The sequence below is a fragment of the Macrobrachium nipponense genome, chromosome 14, assembly GCF_015104395.2.
Source record: "Macrobrachium nipponense isolate FS-2020 chromosome 14, ASM1510439v2, whole genome shotgun sequence".
NCBI classification, from domain to species: domain Eukaryota; kingdom Metazoa; phylum Arthropoda; class Malacostraca; order Decapoda; family Palaemonidae; genus Macrobrachium; species Macrobrachium nipponense.
Window position 1 is genome coordinate 86,150,153 of NC_087207.1, and position 20,000 is coordinate 86,170,152.

The 20,000-nt window shown below is 39.7% G+C and overlaps 3 protein-coding genes across 3 annotated transcripts in view; 1 reads left to right on the top strand and 2 right to left on the bottom strand.

Moving 5' to 3' along the window:
• The window catches only part of LOC135226336 (uncharacterized), a 144,928-nt gene that overhangs the window by 47,005 nt on the left and 77,923 nt on the right, over positions 1-20,000 (bottom strand). The gene's annotated exons all lie outside the window — the stretch shown is intronic.
• On the top strand, positions 1,683-2,779 carry LOC135226332 (uncharacterized). The gene is made up of 2 exons (XM_064265762.1): positions 1,683-2,007; positions 2,363-2,779. The coding sequence occupies exons 1-2, from the start codon at positions 1,818-1,820 to the stop codon at positions 2,761-2,763; spliced, it is 591 nt and encodes a 196-aa protein (XP_064121832.1). The 5' UTR covers positions 1,683-1,817; the 3' UTR covers positions 2,764-2,779.
• On the bottom strand, positions 5,571-19,175 carry LOC135226333 (uncharacterized). Its single transcript, XM_064265765.1, has 4 exons — positions 19,070-19,175; positions 16,696-16,768; positions 16,165-16,282; positions 5,571-9,083 (listed from the first exon to the last, which is right to left on the bottom strand). The coding sequence occupies exons 1-4, from the start codon at positions 19,091-19,093 to the stop codon at positions 8,921-8,923; spliced, it is 378 nt and encodes a 125-aa protein (XP_064121835.1). The 5' UTR covers positions 19,094-19,175; the 3' UTR covers positions 5,571-8,920.

The following is a 20,000-nucleotide window of genomic DNA, read 5'->3' on the forward strand; positions in this document are numbered from 1 at the left end:
ACCTTTAACACAACTTTTGATGAACGCTCGATAGCTACGACAAAATACGTACATAAGTAATTAGCCGTTTCTCAATTAGGTTTTTTTTAGTCTGTACAGGTTTACAATCGATTCATTCGCAATTCTATAGACCAAAATTTGTAGTAGAGGATGAAGGCGCATCATAAGTACTGTATTATGGTCGATGAAATGGAGAGAGAGAGAGAGAGAGAGAGAGAGAGAGAGAGAGAGAGAGACTATTGCCCCGGTTTCAAATCCCCGAGATGTATACGTAATAGTACTACACCATCCATGTTTTTTTTTTATTATTGCCATGCCCCCAAATTGGTTCGGTTAGCTTTAGGTAATAACCTACTGAGAAATTGGTTGTAGATGCTATGGTTATGTTTTAAGGTATGGCGTCCCGCTTTTTTTCATGGAAGGTTCTGGTGCCGGTTACAGTTGGGGAATACTGTAGCGTGCACCCTGTATTACACTGATAGATATCCATGTGCAAAAGTCGAACAATAGTGTAATGAGAATAATGAGAATAATGATAATTTGAATAGGTCTTGTTTTATTATATCTAATCAAATTGTATGTATTATTATCGTATTAAAAAATATGACCAGAGCAATCATGTGCCATTTCCTTTCTGGTTTTGTTTACATTCTTAAAATAATCAGTTGATTGCATTTTACTGACACATCACGGTCTTCAATTGCCAAATGGGGAATGTAAAGGATCTTATTTTTTTTAAAAAATCAGTACCCGTTAAGTAAGATAAAAGACTTATTACTGAAAAAAACTGCAGGACAGTAAAAGCTTTGGCAAAATATTTAGAGTTGAAAGCAGTGTAAATTAATAAAGAATGTTCAGCGCTCAATCCGGAGGCGAAAACCTTCAAATTTATATTTCTATTTCACACGGATATATCCGGATGTACGATATACAGCAAGCCGTTATATTGGTGAACTACTAGCAATTAATGCACAAGGTTTGATTTTGGGGTCAGTCATTTGAATCTGAACATAGAAAGGTACCTCGCATCTCTTTAGAATGTTTATGTTCAAGGCAGTACAGTAATATGGTACTTTTTTCAAATTGGTATCTTAACCCTTTAATGACCAGAGATCCCATTTGGGATCTTTAAAACAGCTACTTTCGGGTAGTCGTGGTGAACAAGTTGGGGCTTGTATGAAATTGACGCTTTGGCAACTCATAGCTACACTCCTCTGCTCTTCGAATCAACCAATCAGAAGCCACCAGGCCCTCGCACAAAGGCTGGAGGGCCTTCGACAGACACCTCAGTCGTGCGCAAGTTGGAAAACAGTCAAGACGTGTCGCAGTAACCTCCAAGTTCCCCCCCCCCCCCCCCCCCCCCCCCCGAACTTCGTAATCATGGTAAGTACACAGTGACTGTGGGATAGTGAAGCCTAGTGATATGCTTACCTTTTGATGTTGGTTTGAAGGGCTGTAGTGTTACTGACATGGCGTAGTGACTAAAAACAAAAGTATAGATCCCATGCGGGATACTTCGGTCGTTCTTAGGCGGACCACGCTCATCCCATGAGGGATGTATCGGACCGTAACGGTTACAACGGCCAGTAGAATACGACGTCAAATAATTTTTTTTAGTGCTTGTTTTAGACATTTGTGAATAATTTTAACAATATTTCTATATATAACTGTGATGCTTTATAGATGTTAGGCTCATGTGCATATAAATGATTACCTTACAAGGGATTGAATGATAGGTTTTTGTTAGGGAAAGTTACGTTTTTTTTCATTACATGATTTTAAAATAGTTTTTTTTATTTTTGCAGTTACAAAGCAGTATGTTTTCTGGGCAACGCAATGCTGCATTGGAGACTCAGGAACGTGTAACATGGGTAGCCCCTGACGACGCTGAATCAAGTGATATCGACGTGAGCCCTTTGGACATTGACAGTGATGATGACGACCCTACCTACGTTCCTGACGAAGGCCTTACTCAGGACGGTGCCTTTGACCTTCCTAACTCTAGAGGTTAGTATGAGACATCCTTAGAGAGAGAGAGAGAGAGAGAGAGAGAGAGAGAGAGAAATGTGTTGTAAACATTGTATTTAAATGTCTCGTTGTTATAATGGTATTTAAATTTGTTGCCCTTTAAATGGTTTGTAAACAATGGGTATTTTAAAAACTTATTTGTTTACTTGCATACTCACTGACATACACGTGCACACACACGCACATGCATACTCACTTGACATACACATGCACACACACATGCATACTCACTTGACATACACATGCACACACACATGCATGCACACACAAGCACACATGCATGCACACACGATTCATTTACTGTTTCACTAATGTTACTTTATTCTTGTTTCAGATCACAAGGTCAATGTTGTCCCTCAAGCGATGCCTATGGAAGAGGAACCTGAGCCTAACCCTAAGAGGTCTCGTGCTGATGAATGGAAGAAGGAAAACATTGATATCCATGCCCTGCCCGACTACATTCATCAGAAGCCTGGTGCCAGGAATTCTCTTGGCACCAGAGATTTTGCTTTGCCAAGAAGGGGCCAACAGGCAGTTTTGCAAAATATTGAGACACGCCAGAATGCCACTGCCCTACACATGCCAAAGCGTGTCACCATGAGGCAGACCTGCAAGTTCTGTTCTGGTGCAGGCCACATCCACAGTTCCCGCTGGAAGTGTGAGGATTGCAATGTTGCCCTTTGCCTTACTGAAGAAAGGAATTGTTTTGCTTTGTTCCATAAGATTTCTAAGTAAGTTGTTTGTTATGATAGTTGTTTATAGTGTTGTGTATTTTTTTACTATTTTTGTATTAGAGTTTTTGATTAGAGTTTTTTATAGAGTTTTCTGTATTTTTATACTATTTTTGTATCTAATGTATATTTATTTTTTATATTAATTAAATTGTAAAGCCATATAAGTGTTTCTATTATACATTGTGGAACAAAAAAAATGAATAAATAATAAAAATCACATGATTTATGGGCAAATTAACAGTATTTATAAACTTGAAAAAGTTGCCCGCACGGCCCAATAGATCCCATACGGGATGAGCGTGGTCCGCCTAAGAGCGCCCGAGGCACCCATACGGGATACTTCATTGCATGCAATTATTTCGCTTACTTTGGAAATTTTGTAAAAGTACACAGGAGTAAAAAGGTCTTGTATTTACTAATACTTCAACATACTAAGAGGATTTTTTAATGTTTCCCATAAAACCCAGGGTGGACTTTAAAGGGTTAAGTAAACCATTGCAACTAAACTTTGAGTAGCTAGCTTTAGCGCCCATTTTTATTTTTCCACGTTATGCATAAGATTGCATTTTACCACTTTATTATTTTTGCAGGTTCTGTACGGGGTAGCAGAAGTGACAAGGGAAAAAGTTTTATCTTGTCGCTGACATCAAATCTTGTGAGCAAGCTGGTGGAGGCAAATTGGGTTTGAAACCTCGTCAAGTAGACACCATTTATTTGCAACAAAAAGACAGTTTCTTCTTGAAATATTTGTTTTAAGAAGGACTAAACCAGTGAGGAGAAATCTCTTGGAAGAGACCACAAAGGATTTTGTTTAGACCAAAAATAAGTCTTATGATATTTTTATTTAAACAAGAGTTAATATGCTAAGTTTTTCCATTAAGTTATTAGTTACAGCATAATTTTGACAAGGTTTCTCAAAGCAGTTCTATGGTATTCCGTGCCGCATTAAAGTTGTGTACAGCTTTAAGTTTCAAGTAATTTTCCTACTTTCATCAATAGATAAATGCACATGCTACGCAATGTATGAGTAAACACAGATAGCTGACGTAAGTATTCAAGTTAAAAAGACACTACATAGGCTTGTGTAGTCATGTTGCAGTCCCTTGTGCAGGCATCCAAGTGCTCCTACTTTTCCTACTCTTTCAGACCCCCTCCTACTTAGGGTTTAAAAGGATTTAAAAAAATTCTTGTTTATAATTGAATAGATATAAGCATACAGAAGTGTGTTGAATGATCACCAATGCGTTTGGTTATTGATTTGTTAATTAACTACATCTTTAGTGACGATCAATTCGGTTTATATATAGGCTGCCATCTAATCTTATAGAGTGCAAAGTTGGAGAAAATTTAATCATCTCCTGGACGGAGGAAAATTTCACATGAAATTGCTTCTGTATACAAGAAAAGAACTTGTGATATGCACCTCAGTGACTGACAAATTATTGTAGTAATTTAGTTTGAGATACCATTATATGCAGGCTCTATTTTTGTAGCTTTGTTTCATAATTATTTGTAAACTTGAACAAGCTAGAAAAATACCCCATGACTTGGTTGGTCAGGGGTGTGGGCCTTGGTTGGGTTCCCCCGTTTAAAAAAAAAGAAAAAAAAAAGTATTTGTAATATAATGGAGCAAGTTACAGCTGCTTAATTGTAGCGACTGATTATTCTGATGATGAAATTTAAACGTTAATGCATGTATGCATTTAAATGCTTAAAATGTCACATTTGAAATACTATCACATATACGCATGGGCCACTCCTACTTTTAAGATTATAACTCAAACTTTTTTTTCAAACTTTTCCTTTATTCCCAAGGGCTGGTGCATTAAAGTTATGTAAAGTTTTCCCCTGAAAGCAATTTTTGCATTTTAATCTGTAGTATTCGAGATAACATAGATATTGATAAGCGGCCAGGTTAGGAAGACAATTTGTCTTCTGAACTTAAATGACTCCCGGTGTTTTCATAAGAATGTACTTTGTAATGTGAAACAAGTTTGGGGATTGTAGCATAACTGTTTCAAGGCATTGTCCTGTTCTGTGTTGATAATTATTATTTACTATTCACTGTAATCCCTTAATCTGGTTTTGATGTCTAAATTTTGATTTAGAAAATGAGCTTGCATCACCATACTTTGTAACGTGAGTAGACTTGTGTATGAACACATTGCTGAGTGTAACTATTATGTACACTGTATTTACTATACTGTCAGCATGTGTTATGAAGATAAAAAGGTCCTTAAAAACACTATATGCAAATTGCAACAGTGTATTTTGAATACCAATACTTTGCATTTCTGGTCACTGGTGAAATTCACTAGTGATCGAAGAAATACATAAGTATTGGTATTCTATACATTGTATATGCCAGCAATGTGTATATAGTTTTTTCATGGGCCTATTTATCTTTATAGTAAAAGACATTAATGTACAGTATTATAATATGTATGTCTTTCATTATGACATATGCTGTATTAAGGTACTTGTCTTGACATTATGCTGTGATAATCATGTATTATGATTTACTACAAAATAACAACCATTATTGTGTACTCTTAAGAAAATGTAATTCAATAAGAGCAATGAAAAACAAAACTGATTTTGTTGGTACAAAGGAGTCTTTCCTGGGGCACCGCAGACCAGGGAACCTATATAAAGTCAAACATTCACTGAGCGAAACTTAACTTTTAGTTACTGGAAACATTCTCTCTCTAGGACACCTTTCAGTTGGTTAAGTTGGGCTGAAATAGGTCTGAAAAACTTCATAATGATCACAAGAATTTATTTTAACTTGAGACAGTGGTGCTGACATTTTACCTTACTGGTAGAGCTACTACTTACTTGAAATTCACAAATGTGTTTAAATCACAGAACCAGATATGATCTTGGACACAGACGACTAGAAAAATTCTTGTCATTCCTGTAACTTTGTGATCTTTTCTATAGAAAATTCCTGTCACTCCTGTAACTTTGAGCTTTTCCAAGTTCTACTTGACTAACTTGAGACATATTTACCTTGTCAAAAGGCTACCTAACAAAGTACTTCACTACTTTTCAAGCAGATAATGACTAATTTACTCTGAATATGAACTGGTTTTATGTCTTTCTCAAAAAGACATTAGAATTAGATGATGCTGTATTAATCTGTGTGATTTACACAGTAATAAACCTGAAGTCTATTTATACCATTTCATCAGTTGAACATCTGAAAGCCATTTGAAGCCAACAAAAGTACAATACTAGGTCTATATCTAGCTCACAACATCTATGTGAATATTGTCACTTACTTAATGCAAGTCAAAATAATGATTGCTTCTTCATTACCTTAGCTTTTGTATATCCTACATTACCTTAGTTACAAATAATGTTTGCTTCTTATGTAAACCTTCTTAAAATAGAGATTAAAATTAAAAGATTTGAATGAATGAAAATGAAATATCACTAATGTTTAGACATTTTTAGTTTACTTAAATGTCAACCACATCACCACTACGCAGGAGTCCTTGTTTCAAGTAGACTTCATTGTAACTGGTCACCAAAAGCTCCCTTAAAAAGCAGGAAGACCAAATACATGTCCAAGGGTTTAATTCACGCGATGCTTCTTGTATGGGCAGGAGACTTTGGAAAACAGGATGGCATCAATGTAGGGTACTACCTGACACCCCAAAGCTTCACCCCAGCCAACAGGTGCCCAATCGGACTGTTGTCACATTCCCCTTACATTGACGAGTTTGCACGGAAGGGAAATACTATACCCACCAAGGTATATCTGTAGCATAATCCTGACGAGATGTCAAGCTGTCATATTGTCATACCAACTCAAGCAGCCTGGCAGTGTTGTAGGTTCTGGTGCTTATCATTTCAAAGAAGGTAGTAGAGCTACTTCCATTTCTCTGGAATCTTCCTTCCAAGATGTTTCCTCACATGAAGTTTTGATTATTTACTTTGATTTTTGTTATTTCAGATTAATTTGAATATATTCCTCTTCCCGTGTTGACAATTTTCTCTCCTTTCCTTGATGTTCCCGTTTGCAGTAAAATTCTCAGGTAATTTCAATAATGGGCTTTTCTTCTTGTTCCAGATAACTGCGTCTTCATTTTAGTTTCATCTTAAAAGTATCTTAGTCATTATAAGTGTTTCCCTACATCAGCATGAGTTGAAACAGTAAGACATTTGTAAGGCCTAGGGTTATAATTAATGATATATTGCCAATATGTTTGTTGTGATCTTATTGGAGAACAGAGCCGAAGCAACGACCTGAGAAAAGCTGATAAATGGTTTCTGTCTACATAGTTAGAAGAGTCAATGTACCTCAGTTCATGGGCTCTTTTTAAAGTGCCTTTGGGAAACTGGTTGTAGCCAGTAATATGAGGCGTTAACGAAGTGTGTGTTTATATGTGCGTATGCGCCTCTTCCTTTTAAAATGTATCATAACCCAAGTCTATGAGGGACTTGGTATAAAGGCGTCTTTGGAAGAAAGGCAGGATGCCGAGGAAGCTCTGCAAAAGTTTGTCTGTAATTTGTGTGTGATTCCGGCTGCATGGGTGAGTCTTATACTATTTTAGCCAAAGAGGGGCTTGTTGTCTGTTTAACATCTATGAGAATATCCAATCTTTAATCTTCGTTGTTATACTTATGTGTACTTATGAGTGGTTTTCATGTCTTTGAAACAGACAGTTCTGGCGGAACTATGTGGGGACCAAGAGTCCTAATGGGACAGGGAGTCCCAGATTGGAGAATAGACATTTGGTGTGACTGATTACTGTTTAGACATTTTAGTATTGGGGGTTTATCTGAATTAAGTTAGTCTGTGAGACCTGATTGATTTACTATCTTTTGTTGTTAAATAAATGTATTTTTTATAATGCAACACTCTCATTTTGATTACCTGTTAGAGTGGAGAGAGAGAGAGAGAGAGAGAGAGAGAGAGAGAGAGAGAGAGAGAGAGAGAGAGAGGTATTGCTTGGAGAGAGAGAGAGAAAGAAGAGTCACGGGCTGCTGGTTGCTTAGAGAGAGAGAGAGAGAGAGAGATTTGTGTGTTGGTTTGCCTGACACTCGGAGTTACACGTTTACCAAATGAATAACGAGGTTCATATCCTCGTTACACATTTTAGCAGTGTCTAGTTAAACAGAAACTGCTTTCAGCCCTTGCACTACTGAGCTGACAACAGACTGAATACAAAGGAATTTCCATTGAACTATAGGCCACACTGAAAGTTCTTTGCTGTGAAACTTTGACATAAGGTACATTGCTTTGAGTCCTTTAAGTTTCTTATCTTACTCCTTGTTTTTTTTTCCATCAAGTTCCCAAACTTCCTCATACTTACTGTCCACCAATCTTTGTCCCCAGTTCGAGAAAAAGCACTTCAGGTCAGCCTTATGAAGGATAGCTACCTTACGGGCTACTCTATGAGCAAGAGCCCGTGCTGGCATAAGGTCAGCTTAATCTACAACAACAAACAAGGATAGTTAGGGGACTCAGTTTTCTTGGTAAACTACTCTGATGACAATACCAACAAGGACTGATCAATATACAGTAGATAAGAACTCAAACTGCTTAGCATTCAACAGAGCCTGAGGGTCATCTCTGGATTGTTTCACAAGGCGCAGCATGTGCCATCTTGCTGTTAGATTCCTGTGATTAGTCCTCATGTTTTAAAAACTGACATGATCTTTATGTAAGAGACACAAAAAACAAGGGGAGATCATGTAATTAAAATTTTTTTGTTTTACTTCCAAAGTGCCCTGATGAATTTTTTACTCATCTGTTGAAATCTACATACCTCTAGTTACTCAAACCTATCCAGTGCTCCCAAAGCCTCCCAAAGTTTCAGCTGGAATGTCTATGAGGTACGTGATTGTAATCCCATCTTATCAGAGCAAATTCTGTTGTGCTTTTGCTCTTATCATAACAAGATACCTGCTGAGAAATGAGGCAGGATAGGGACATACAGGACTTCTCTCATTTTTGCAGTCTAACAACTCAAAGTTCCTGCCTTCACTCAATTCAGAATGTGACTCATCTTCCTAATCACCATTAGTCACTCCATAATCACCATTTGTCACTCCACAAGAATATTCACAGCTGTTACATCAGAATGAACAATTTTTTACTTATCTTAGGGTCCCATCATAAGGAAACAAAATTTCAATATAAACTATCAAGGGTAGGGGAAGAACCTTTTGGGCATCTGTTTCAACAAGCACCCACAAATCAGTAATTCACTATTGCCTTTAAACAGGGTGCAGTTGCCAGTTTCTTGCAAATGCTCACTTTTTGTAGGAGTGGTATGGTTCTCATTCTCAGTCTTATATTCTAAAGGTCTGAAACAATAGAAATAATAAAATACTGACATGCAGAGCTCCAAGAATTGTTCTGTAGATAACTGCGCTCCTAATGTTGGGGTGAGACTTATAATTAAAGTAAACTTGTGGTAATTTTAAAACACAAAATGGTCAGAGGTCAAAATAACTGACTTCACAATAATTAGAAGATTGTCCCCTTCATAAGAACAAAAGTTATTAGGTATTTGTATAAGGTAGCAAAATCTTGTCTCTTACACTATTCTCATCCATTAACAATTAATCATAGAAAACTACAATAAATAAAAACGCAATTTTAATGAAATAAAAAAAGCACAAACTAGTTAAATGTATGACGGGAAAACATAATTTTCGGTTCCTGAAACTACTCTTGAATTCTCATATTTTTCAATCCATGGAAAACTGGGCCCTAAATAAGAACAAAACCACTTAATTTCTTATACAGAATGCAAGCATTAATCATTCTGATAATGGTCTGGTACCTCAAATATACAAATTAGTATTATACCTCAGGTGCTGGAACACAATAATAAAAAAAAAATTATAAAAATGATATTGTTATGATACAATAAAGTTTGTTCATACTTACCTGGCAGATATATATATAGCTGTATTTTCTGAAGTCCGACAGAATTTTAAAAACTTCCGACACACGCAGTGGTCGGCCAGGTGGTTAGTACCCATTCCCGCCGCTGGGAGGCGGGTATCAGGAACCATTCCCATTTTCTATTCATAATTTTTATTTCCACTGTCCCCTGAGGGGAGGTGGGTGGGTACTTGATTATATATATCTGCCAGGTAAGTATGAACAAACTTTATTGTATCATAACAATATCATTTTGTTCATGAAACTTACCTGTCAGATATATATATAGCTGAATCCCACCTTTGGAGGTGGGAAGGGACAGAATAGAAGGATTTTGGGAAACAAATGCATGCAGATGATTTACATCTTGGTTCCACCTGTTAGCATAGCTGGCTTCGTGGTTACTGCCACGTAAGTCTGCTTGTGCTACTAGAGTTGCCAGCGAGGTAGAGACCTATATAGCTGGTGCACTCCAGATGATCTGTTCAACAGGGGCGAGACCACGACGTGACTAGACCATATTGACCATACCATGAGGGCTAAGAAGTAAAATAAAATATATATATCACCACCTGACTAACCTAGCCAAAGCGTTAAGGTGTGTTTTAACTAAGGCTTAAGAGTTAAGAGTCGCCGTTGTCGGCGACTCAACAACTAAATTAAGAGCTTTTCCTAACCATTTTCTACAGGATAGGATGAGTGGTACTTCTTGCCCCCAAGATTGTGTCTGCAGACACGTATGGCCCTAGCGAGCAGCAGATCTCATATGCCATCTTCACATCTCGCAGGGAGTGTGAAGTGAACACAGAGTTGCTTCGCTAAAACATGGTACTCAGGATGTTGCTGAGTGCCATGCTCTGTTGAAATGCTTCCGAGGCCGCGCCCTCACCTCGTGAGCATTCAGATAAAAGATTTCAAATCTTTGTGCAAACACAATGAAGGAGCATTTTTTAAAGAACTCCTTAACACTAAAGCCAGGCTGTTCTTCGATATGGGCAAGTCTGGTCTTTTTCGGAACACTGCAGATTGCCCGATTGACTTCGACTTTCTTGAGTTTTATGTAGATAAAACTTGAGAGACCCGGCAGGGCACAGGACTCTCTCTGGCTCCTGCCCACTAACTTGTACCATCCTGGCTTCCAAGCTCCTGGACCCAAGGACAAAACGGGTTACCATTCTTAGGCCACAACGGAAGGGTTAGAGAGCACACCACCTTGTGTTCTCTAAAGCCAAAACTTGTGACGATGGCTTAAAATCTCACTAACCCTCTTTGTCGTATCTAGGGTGGTTAGAAGAAGGCCTTCCTGATCACATGCAAGAAGTTAACAGGTAGGAGAGGTTCGAATGCTTTGACATCAAGAACTTCAGACTACGTCTAAGTTCCATATTGAAAGCTTCGATCTGGACATGCACAGTCAGTCCGTCTGTACTAAAGTCAGGTGACCGACCAGTTGACCAGTCAGACGAATCAAGGACAGCAAGGCTGTACCCTGAAGACAATAAGGCACTATTCTTCGCTGAAGGATGAGTGTCTGGACTGCCTGGGCGATTCAATCTAAGCAAACCTTGGGGGTGTATCAACGCAACCCAACTTCGTCAGCGAATCAACTCCTGATTCGAGCTTCTGGTGCCAGGAGAAAGGAGCGAGGAGCAAAAAGGCGATTCAGTCCCGAAGGAAGAATGCCTGACAGTCCAACCTGGTCTCATGTTACACGATCATCGGGGGTGTATAAACGCAACCGACTTCGTCAACAAGAAACTCAGGGCTACTATATGTCGCCTGATCTCGCACGAGTGTCTGACTCCGAGAAAACAGGTGAGACAAAAAGTAGATGGTGAGCGAGGTTCGAGATTCCACAGAACTCAAAAGATCGTGAAGGGCTTTGTTGTTTGACAGACTCAAATCTCTGAGCCCAAAGGCCGTCAACAACATATTTGCGTATTCTTTAATAGTTGTGACTGCCAGCTTATCCCATTCTTCAGACGGAAATGGAAGACGGTAATCTTATTCCTGTCAACATCTCGATAGCCTGAACGTAGTCAAGACTCAGAGCGGAGAGGTTATAGGTACCTTTCGAGTTAGAGTAGACCGACTCTCTCGGAAAAGGTCCTTGGAAAGTGAACTAGGAAGTATGTGACCTCTGTGAATCCAGGATCCTGAAGGCCAACATGGGGCGATCAGCGTCATTGTCGCTCCCTGTGACGTCATAAATCCTCTTATTACATTTCCTAAGCGATTGAAAAAAGGGGAAAAGAGACTAAATATCCATCCCCGTTCAATATCATAGGATGGCGTTTAATGGTACCGATCCCGGATCGAGAATAAGGGAGCAGAGAAGAAGAAGCCTCTTCGTCCTCAACATATCGAAGAGAAGAATGAAAGGGCGTCCCTAAAGTCTCCACAACTCTCAACTTACTTCTAAAGAAAGATTCCACTCGGAAGTCAATAGTTGCTGCCGTCGATCGAGACGATTCGTACGGACTTTTGCAATCCGGTAACGAACCTCTAGAGGATCGTTACATTCTACGCCTGTTGTTATAATAGGCTTTCTCGTAAACTCGAACAGGGACCGAGAGAAGATACTTCTTAAGATATGAGAGAGCTGTGGAATATCAGAGTTGATCTGGACCACTGGTTCCCAAAAACTCGTTACGAGGACTGGAGGGACTACCGAATCGCTTTTACTTCTTTCAGATTAAGATCCAGGACATCTGAAACCCTATCCAGATGTCCGGCACCTTCTTTCTATCACCTCAGGTGATAAACGCACTGAGAGATGTTCAGAATCATTCCTAGATCTTGAATAATATTTCAGTTTCCCGGTAGGAAAAAACTGTGGTCTGAATTGCAGTCTATTCGGGGAAACAAACTTCTTCAGGAAGGAATGGTCCCCAGCAAGCTCATCCATTCCCTCCCCGAGTATGCTTACTTCCCTAATAAGGCTGCGCTTTGCCTAAGCAGGAGAGCATATAAAAGTGCAATGTTGCGGTAGACTCGTAGTTCTATACCGTGCGGTAACGAGCACCGAAAGGATTAAGAGATAACTCTGTTGAAAATAGTAAGGCAAAACGAATGCAACGTTTATTCATTCACGTAAGAAATCCCCTCAATCTTAGGCTAAAGTCCGTGATTGTAGGGCAGAGTTACAGTTAGTCAGTCAATCCCGCAGGAGAGACGTAACCGCCAGCACAGAGATACGGTTAGTCAGTCAATCCCGCAGGAGAGAGAGACGTAACCTAGGGCGCATGACAGCGCCCGATCTGTTACTGGCTCGGTTGGACTGGAAGACAGACACAGCGTGACAGCAGCAGCCAGCAGCTTACGAACGTCGTCTCTTAACTTTATGTCTGGGTTGCCAGCTACCCTATTCTACGAAGAAATAGGTCCGTTATTTTTTGAGCCGAAAGACTCTCAAGCTGGTATATTTAAGCGAAACAGAAAACGCTAAATATATAGATGCGTTTGTGTCGTCAGAACACTACCATACAACGGTAAAAGATAAATCGGAAACTCCTGGAAGGCTGCAGGGAGTAACGATTAAATGTCCTTAAAATAGACAATAGACCTCTCGGTTGCCATCCGAAGAGGTAACTACAGCAAGCGTATATGACTTGAACCAACCAGAAGTAAAATAACGCAAGGCAAAATATGAAATTATATCACAATAAAGTTTGTTCATACTTACCTGGCAGACATATATATAGCTGAATTCGGAAATACAGCTACATACATATCTGACAGGCAAGTTTCATGAACAAAACTTAAGAGAATCGAAGCAGTCAGCTCAAGCTTCTTATGTTACTGGACATAAGCGTTCATTGACGTAGTCTACAAGTCTATTTCTTGTACGAGTCTGCGAATGACGAATGAGAGCTCTTCCGAATCTTGTCAATAAGAGCTTATTCGCTTACGCAATATCAAGTTAATGAGATGTTTGTCAATGAGAACTAACCCATTTACGGGACAAAGAGATATTTTGTCAATGAGGGGATACCACTTACTGACAAAACGAAAGTATATTGTCAATGGGGGGAAAGTCACTGAATTGACAAAACGTAATCCAGGGAGTCAAGCATTTAATTTTTTTCGATTCCCGTCTCAAACGAGGAAGGGGCAAGAATCCTGTTTAAGAGACTGGGCTTACGGCAGGTAGAACGACGATGTTCAATTCGGCAGCGTAGTCCCGACTAGAAACTAACAAAATCTATCATCTGAAAAACCCTTTCAGATGGGCTAAAAAGCTTGCAAAATTATCCTGGGAAGAGGAAGAAACTCTCCAACCAGCTTCCTCTCCCGTATCACAACTAATGCCTGCTAAAGCTTAAAATTTATTGGCAGTATGGCAAAGGAAGTCCTGTCTTGCGCTTTCCTGAAGAGCGTCCTTCTGATGAGTGCCTTTGCAAGAATCCCACTGAACGTTGCCGAGAGTTCTGACGTGCAGGACATCGAGCCTTACATAACCCGTAACTGCCTTATCGCAAAGTCTTGACTGCGGTAGTGGCAACTTAAATTTATTGGCCGAATGGCAAAGGTTGCGGTAGAGCAAACGAGATCTTCCCTTGAGCTTTCCTTAACTCCATCCACCTATGCGAAAAGCAATATTAATTGACAGAGACCTCTTGAATTCACGAAACCCGATGTCTTGCTGGGTTTCGAAGAAGAAGTTGTCTGTTCACTTTAAACTTCCTCCGAAGCACTGCCTACTTCACATTCTTTGCAGGTGAGGTAGAAGGTATCACCGGAGGTAGAGGTAAACATTCTTTAGGCCCAATATCTGAACAAGAGCTTGAAGAGTTCAACAGAAACGTTCAGCCAGGCGACACACCTGGCGTGCGCTGGTGCACGCTCGGCGTCCACTGGCGCGCGCTCGGCGTCCACTGGAACGCGCTCGGCGTCCACTGGAGCGCGCTCGGCGTCCACTGGAGCGCGCTCGGCGTCCACTGGAGCGCGCTCGCGTCATGGCGCGCACTTGGCGTGCACCGCGCGCGCCTGGAGTCCATCCGAGCGTCCCGGGCGTCCGCTCTCAAAAGCTTCCTGCTACTATGACTTCTTTTACGTATTTCTCGGTGGAAAGACGAACACGAGTTCAGGCGACGTTCACCTTCTTACTTCTCACTGAAACGCATAACGAGAGAGAGAGAGAGAGAGGACGTGAAGCGTCCTCTTCTATAAAGCTTCTATTTAGAGGGCGCGAGTCCTTCCGAAAGCTCCAACCCATGCATGGGGAGGACGCTTCGGAGGACGAGAAGCAATCTTTCAGGATTCGTGCACGCGCACGCACTTTGGCAGTCTGGGGATTTTCATCAGAAACTGCCGAAGGCACGCCAGATCGGTGTGGGGTTCCTTGTAACCCTCCTTAGGCTTTCGACATGCTCCCTCCCCGGGTCCTGGGAGTCAAGCAGAGGTCCCGGCCTAGAGGCGAAACGAGGCCGATCTGACGCACCCTCCACTACACAAGGGGTATCACTGCACTTCTGCACTTCACTTTTACTCTCTAAAGCAAGCACTTTCGATTCTAAGATAAGAATCGAAAGAGTATCAGAGAAAGGGTAATTCCTCTACAGACACTGCTTAGGGCCCGAAGGCAACACTGCATGGTTAGGAGTAACAATTACAGAAGTAGCACTTCACAGCAATGAAAGAGAGCGAGCACCTCTCGTAGACATATTCATAGCCCGTAGGCCATACTAAATGGTTTGGCAAAATAAAGTCTACAGGAAGGTTAGCAGGTTCACTACCCTGAACTTTTGTTACTGAGTAATTGCGTTACATACGAAACATACGTCTTCCTTACGGAACTTAGACATGTTTACTGATTAATTGCGTACATACGAATCATACGTCTTCCTTACGGAATAGACAAAGTCTCACACTCCTTACATGACAAATCTCAACAAAGAAGCAAGACCCATACCCCTCGTACATACCAAGTGCGGATCTACCGAAGCTTTCGGTAGCCACACCCTATCTTTGCAGACAACCCCGTCTGAAACTAGCCTACTAGATTCAGATATTTTATGCAAAAATGAATCAATTCAAATCAATTTAAGATAGCGTATGCCTAGCCACAAATCCCACAAATCCAAGTAAATAAATCAAAAGACAATTAGGATACTTAGCGGCAATGAAGTTTCCAAAATCCTAAGACGGAGGTACTGAAAACAGGTGTTTTCAGCACCAGCGACAGAAAAATTATGAATAGAAAATGGGAATGGTTCCTGATACCCGCCTCCCAGCGGCAGGAATGGGTACTAACCACCTGGCCGACCACTGCGTGTGTCGGAAGTTTTTAAAATTCTGTCGGACTTCAGAAAATACAGCTATATATATATCTGACAGGTAAGTTTCAATGAACAAATCATTAAGTAATTCTGATCAATATCTGGCTGACAAATCCCATATAAGATCATCACATTTACATGTACACAAAACCTCCCACTATTTTGTTCAAGATGCTCTATGCAATAAAAGGAATTAAGAAAAAAGTACACCTACTCTGTGCACAGGATATAGCTGAGACCAGTCCCCATGGACCTCTTTGTTGCCTCCACCCTTGATTGTAAACATGTCTCTATAATGCAAGTTGTAGTATGTGCACCTTGAACAGACAAATCTGAAATATAAATAGAGATTTGTGAAGGCACATTGCAGTTACATATATTTCCAGAAACTGTTTACCAAGAACATAAGGTACTGTATCATAAACAAGAGACCATGTAGGGTATGTAAAAGTCAAAAGTCCATTCATATATCATTAAGATGGGAACTCAATGCCATATATCTACACAAAAAACAGAATAATTCAATATCATATTGGTTGAAGCACATAATAAGAAGCGTTTTAGAACAGTTGGTCATCAAAGCAACGGAAATGGAAACAAATCAGATTACAATATGACAAGGTAGATCAGATAGGAATTCAGACAAACTCCACAAGACACAAGTCAGCAGAAACCTATATTTCACGTCTAACCCCATAAAAGATGAAACCAGATGGAAATACATATATATATATATATACTATACCTAGATTAGGATGACTTTTTGTGAAGGAGCTCCCTACTGCACTCTCCCAACAGGACCTGCTTCCATATATTTCCTGAAGGTGACAAGACTATCATTACCATCTCCTAATTGTGACAACACATGAAACAACTGTCAGCTGTCAATTGATTGCCTTTAGCTGTCATGTCACCAACAAATGGCACATGAAATAACCTTAAAAAAGTAAGAGTTAAGATTAGCTCAGTCATCTAATGCAACCATTTTTTTTTACAATCCACTGCAATCTATTGATTCATAATGACAATAACTTGTCATTTCCTCAAAGCAATACTAACTACCCAAAACATCACATCAGACTCATGATGATGCCACTTTTCTAACCCAACCTGAGAACAGAGTCTAACTATCCTCATTCCAATTTGTATTTGTGTGCTACTCATATCACTGATATGGAAATGTGAACTTTTTTCATGGTTGCTTATCCAAACAACAAGCTGTGAGGTTAGTATATAGAAATCATGGCTATACATTTGATATGTTACTCAAAATGAGTAAAAGGCACTTGAATCTGATGTTCCAGAATGAAACCGATGTTCAACACAAAGAGCAAAATGTTATTTCAAAACAATCAGTGAAAAAAGACAGTTCATACTTGAATCCTATACGTTTACTCACATTCACATTGACTTTGGAGGTTGTGGGTTAATTTTAGACCCTCTGCTGGCGAAAATTCCTTAAATTTGTTTATTTTTCACTTAGGTTATTGCAATTCATCACTTGGAAAAATTTAATCAAAAATCAATGGAAAATGGGTAAAACTTCTGAAGCATGCCCGCAATATGGACATTCAAAAAAATAAAAAAAAAATCACCTACATGGAAAGAGCATGTGACAAGCTATATAAAAAGTATAGTCATTATATGAGGAAGATTCAACGAAGTAGATTCTTTTTCTTCCATGGGTAAACTGTTCACTTTCAACAAGCCATGTAACTACTAAAATCCGCAGAGAAACGAGTACACTATAACATCTTACACGTTTAGCCAATCACAGTTTCATTTTCTGACAGCTCAGAAACTTTGGCCAATGGGGAGAGTGTTCAGAAATTTTGTCGGCACAAGAATGCATTATCCTACCAATGCTATTTCAGTTCCTTCTCAGACCTTGAGCCAGTAGCCAGCACATCTCCTGAGCAGCATTTACTGGATAATATTCCAGATCCTGTTGACGAAATTCCATTATCTTGTAGTGACTGTTATTTAAGTTATGGTGATTTTCGTCTAGTGTACACAGAAATACACAAAAACTAGTGGATCTGTGCCAGAGACGTAGCGCCCTTAAGGGGGTTCGGCCCCCTCCCCTCGCTAGGCCTAGGTAGGGGTACGGCAGCCTAGGTTAGGTTACGTTAGGTTAGGCGGTTGTGTTAGGTTAGGTAGTGCCCCGCAAATCCCTTTTCTCCTGCTCCGCCCACCCAAAAACCCCAGTTCCCACTGGGGTCCCCTATAATTGTAGCAGTAGGTTTAGGGTTAGATTATGTGTGTAAGAGTAAGTAATAGTTTCTTGCTTTTAAAGGGTTTCCTCATGTTTCTATGCATTCTGCAACACCAATCTGGTGATTTCTTGCCATTGTTCATCATTAAACCTTAAAAAACTGGTGCAGCATGCTTCTGAAGTTTCACCAGAAAATGTATCATAGTTCTCATGAAACAGATATCAAAGCCATTTGAAGGTTCAATGGCAGTAAATATTGAGGGGGATGGGGGAAATCTGGGCCAAAGCTCTTCCCCAGCCTTTGATAGGTTAGGTAGGGCAAGACAAGCAGGATGGATTAGACTAACATTTACAGGATAATAATTCAAGTCAAAGACCCTCCTCAAAAGTCAAGTTTCATTTGTGCCATGGGAATCAAGTTACGTACATTTTTTAAAACAGGCCTGGACAAAATATTAGGCTAGACCCATACTCATCACACCCAGTACACATTGCCTGTCCTAAAATAGCTGTAGTCTTCATGCCTAGTATCTGCACACAACTGGAGTATTAACAAAGGATTTAAGTTATTTTGTATTTTTCTATGTATACCTAGGGCTAGGTTACTAGCTAAGCCTACCCATAAGGCTCCTCCATTAAACCCTGAACCAAAAATACTACTACTTACTTTCATCAAACTGGCGGCCATTTCGCTAGCCTACCATAAAAGACTTATTGATAAACAAATGGAAATGTATTAACTAAATAGCCCATTATGATCAAAACTAGGACAGACTAGGCTGGCCTATTTGGTGACCTAAAATACACTCTTTGTTGTTGTCAATTAGCCTACTAACCATACAGTTTATGCCCTACTCATTTTAGTAACTAATTGAATAAGGTTACTTAGAATACGTTATCTTACCATGCTATTAGTTTTCATCGACATACAACAAGGAGGGCCGTGGGCAGGAAGTAAACAAACCCAGTGACAGGCCTCTACCGAACAGACGACGTGATGTATAGTTGCCAACTCTCCAACTTTTGTTTTATTTTTTTTATTTGAGTAAACGCTGATGGGCAAACGAATGCAAGTATGATTGTGCAATGATGAAAAGCTATAAATTAATATTTCAATCCAACCTAGTTTCATTTTCCTCCCTTTATATACTTTCCAAATCCCACAACAGCCCTCTATTTCTTACTTGTTTTAACAAAATTTCAGTAATAATTCAAACATTTTCAGCAAAATCTGTGGAATTGTTTTTTCTTTAAATGCGATTTTAATGCTTCTGTAGTATTTTAATACAGCATATATTTTTAAAAAAATCATAATGACGAAAATTAATGCCCATTAAACGTTGAAAAAATCGTAGTTCTCAGGTATCTAAAGATGCAGTATTACCAAACATGTATGGTTTTCCGTGGAACTGACAGAAAAACACTCTACAAGATATTAGGCTGCTTAGCGTCAAGCGGCCTAATATCTTGTCGAATTTTGAAGGAACTGAGAAGTAAGAAAAAATGTCGTCAGTGCAATAGGCAGCCTACAGCATGTAGAGAAACGGGTGGAGCTTGGACACTGACAAGGAGAGAGCGCTCAATATACGCGTATAATGTATATGCGTAGACAATCCACACAAACACACACACACTCACACGAAGTGTTGGTTGGAAATTGACAAGTGGCAAGGGAGTTCCTCAGGGTAATACTCCCTCAGCTGAGTCTAAACAACTGAGAGACTAAAACCCTCCATACCAAATTACAGTGCCCAGTTATTCTGTAACTCCGTTGGACTGTGTTCTCTTGCACTAAATGAACCTCAGTCAGTCAGCGAGTAGCGACAGTTTATTAA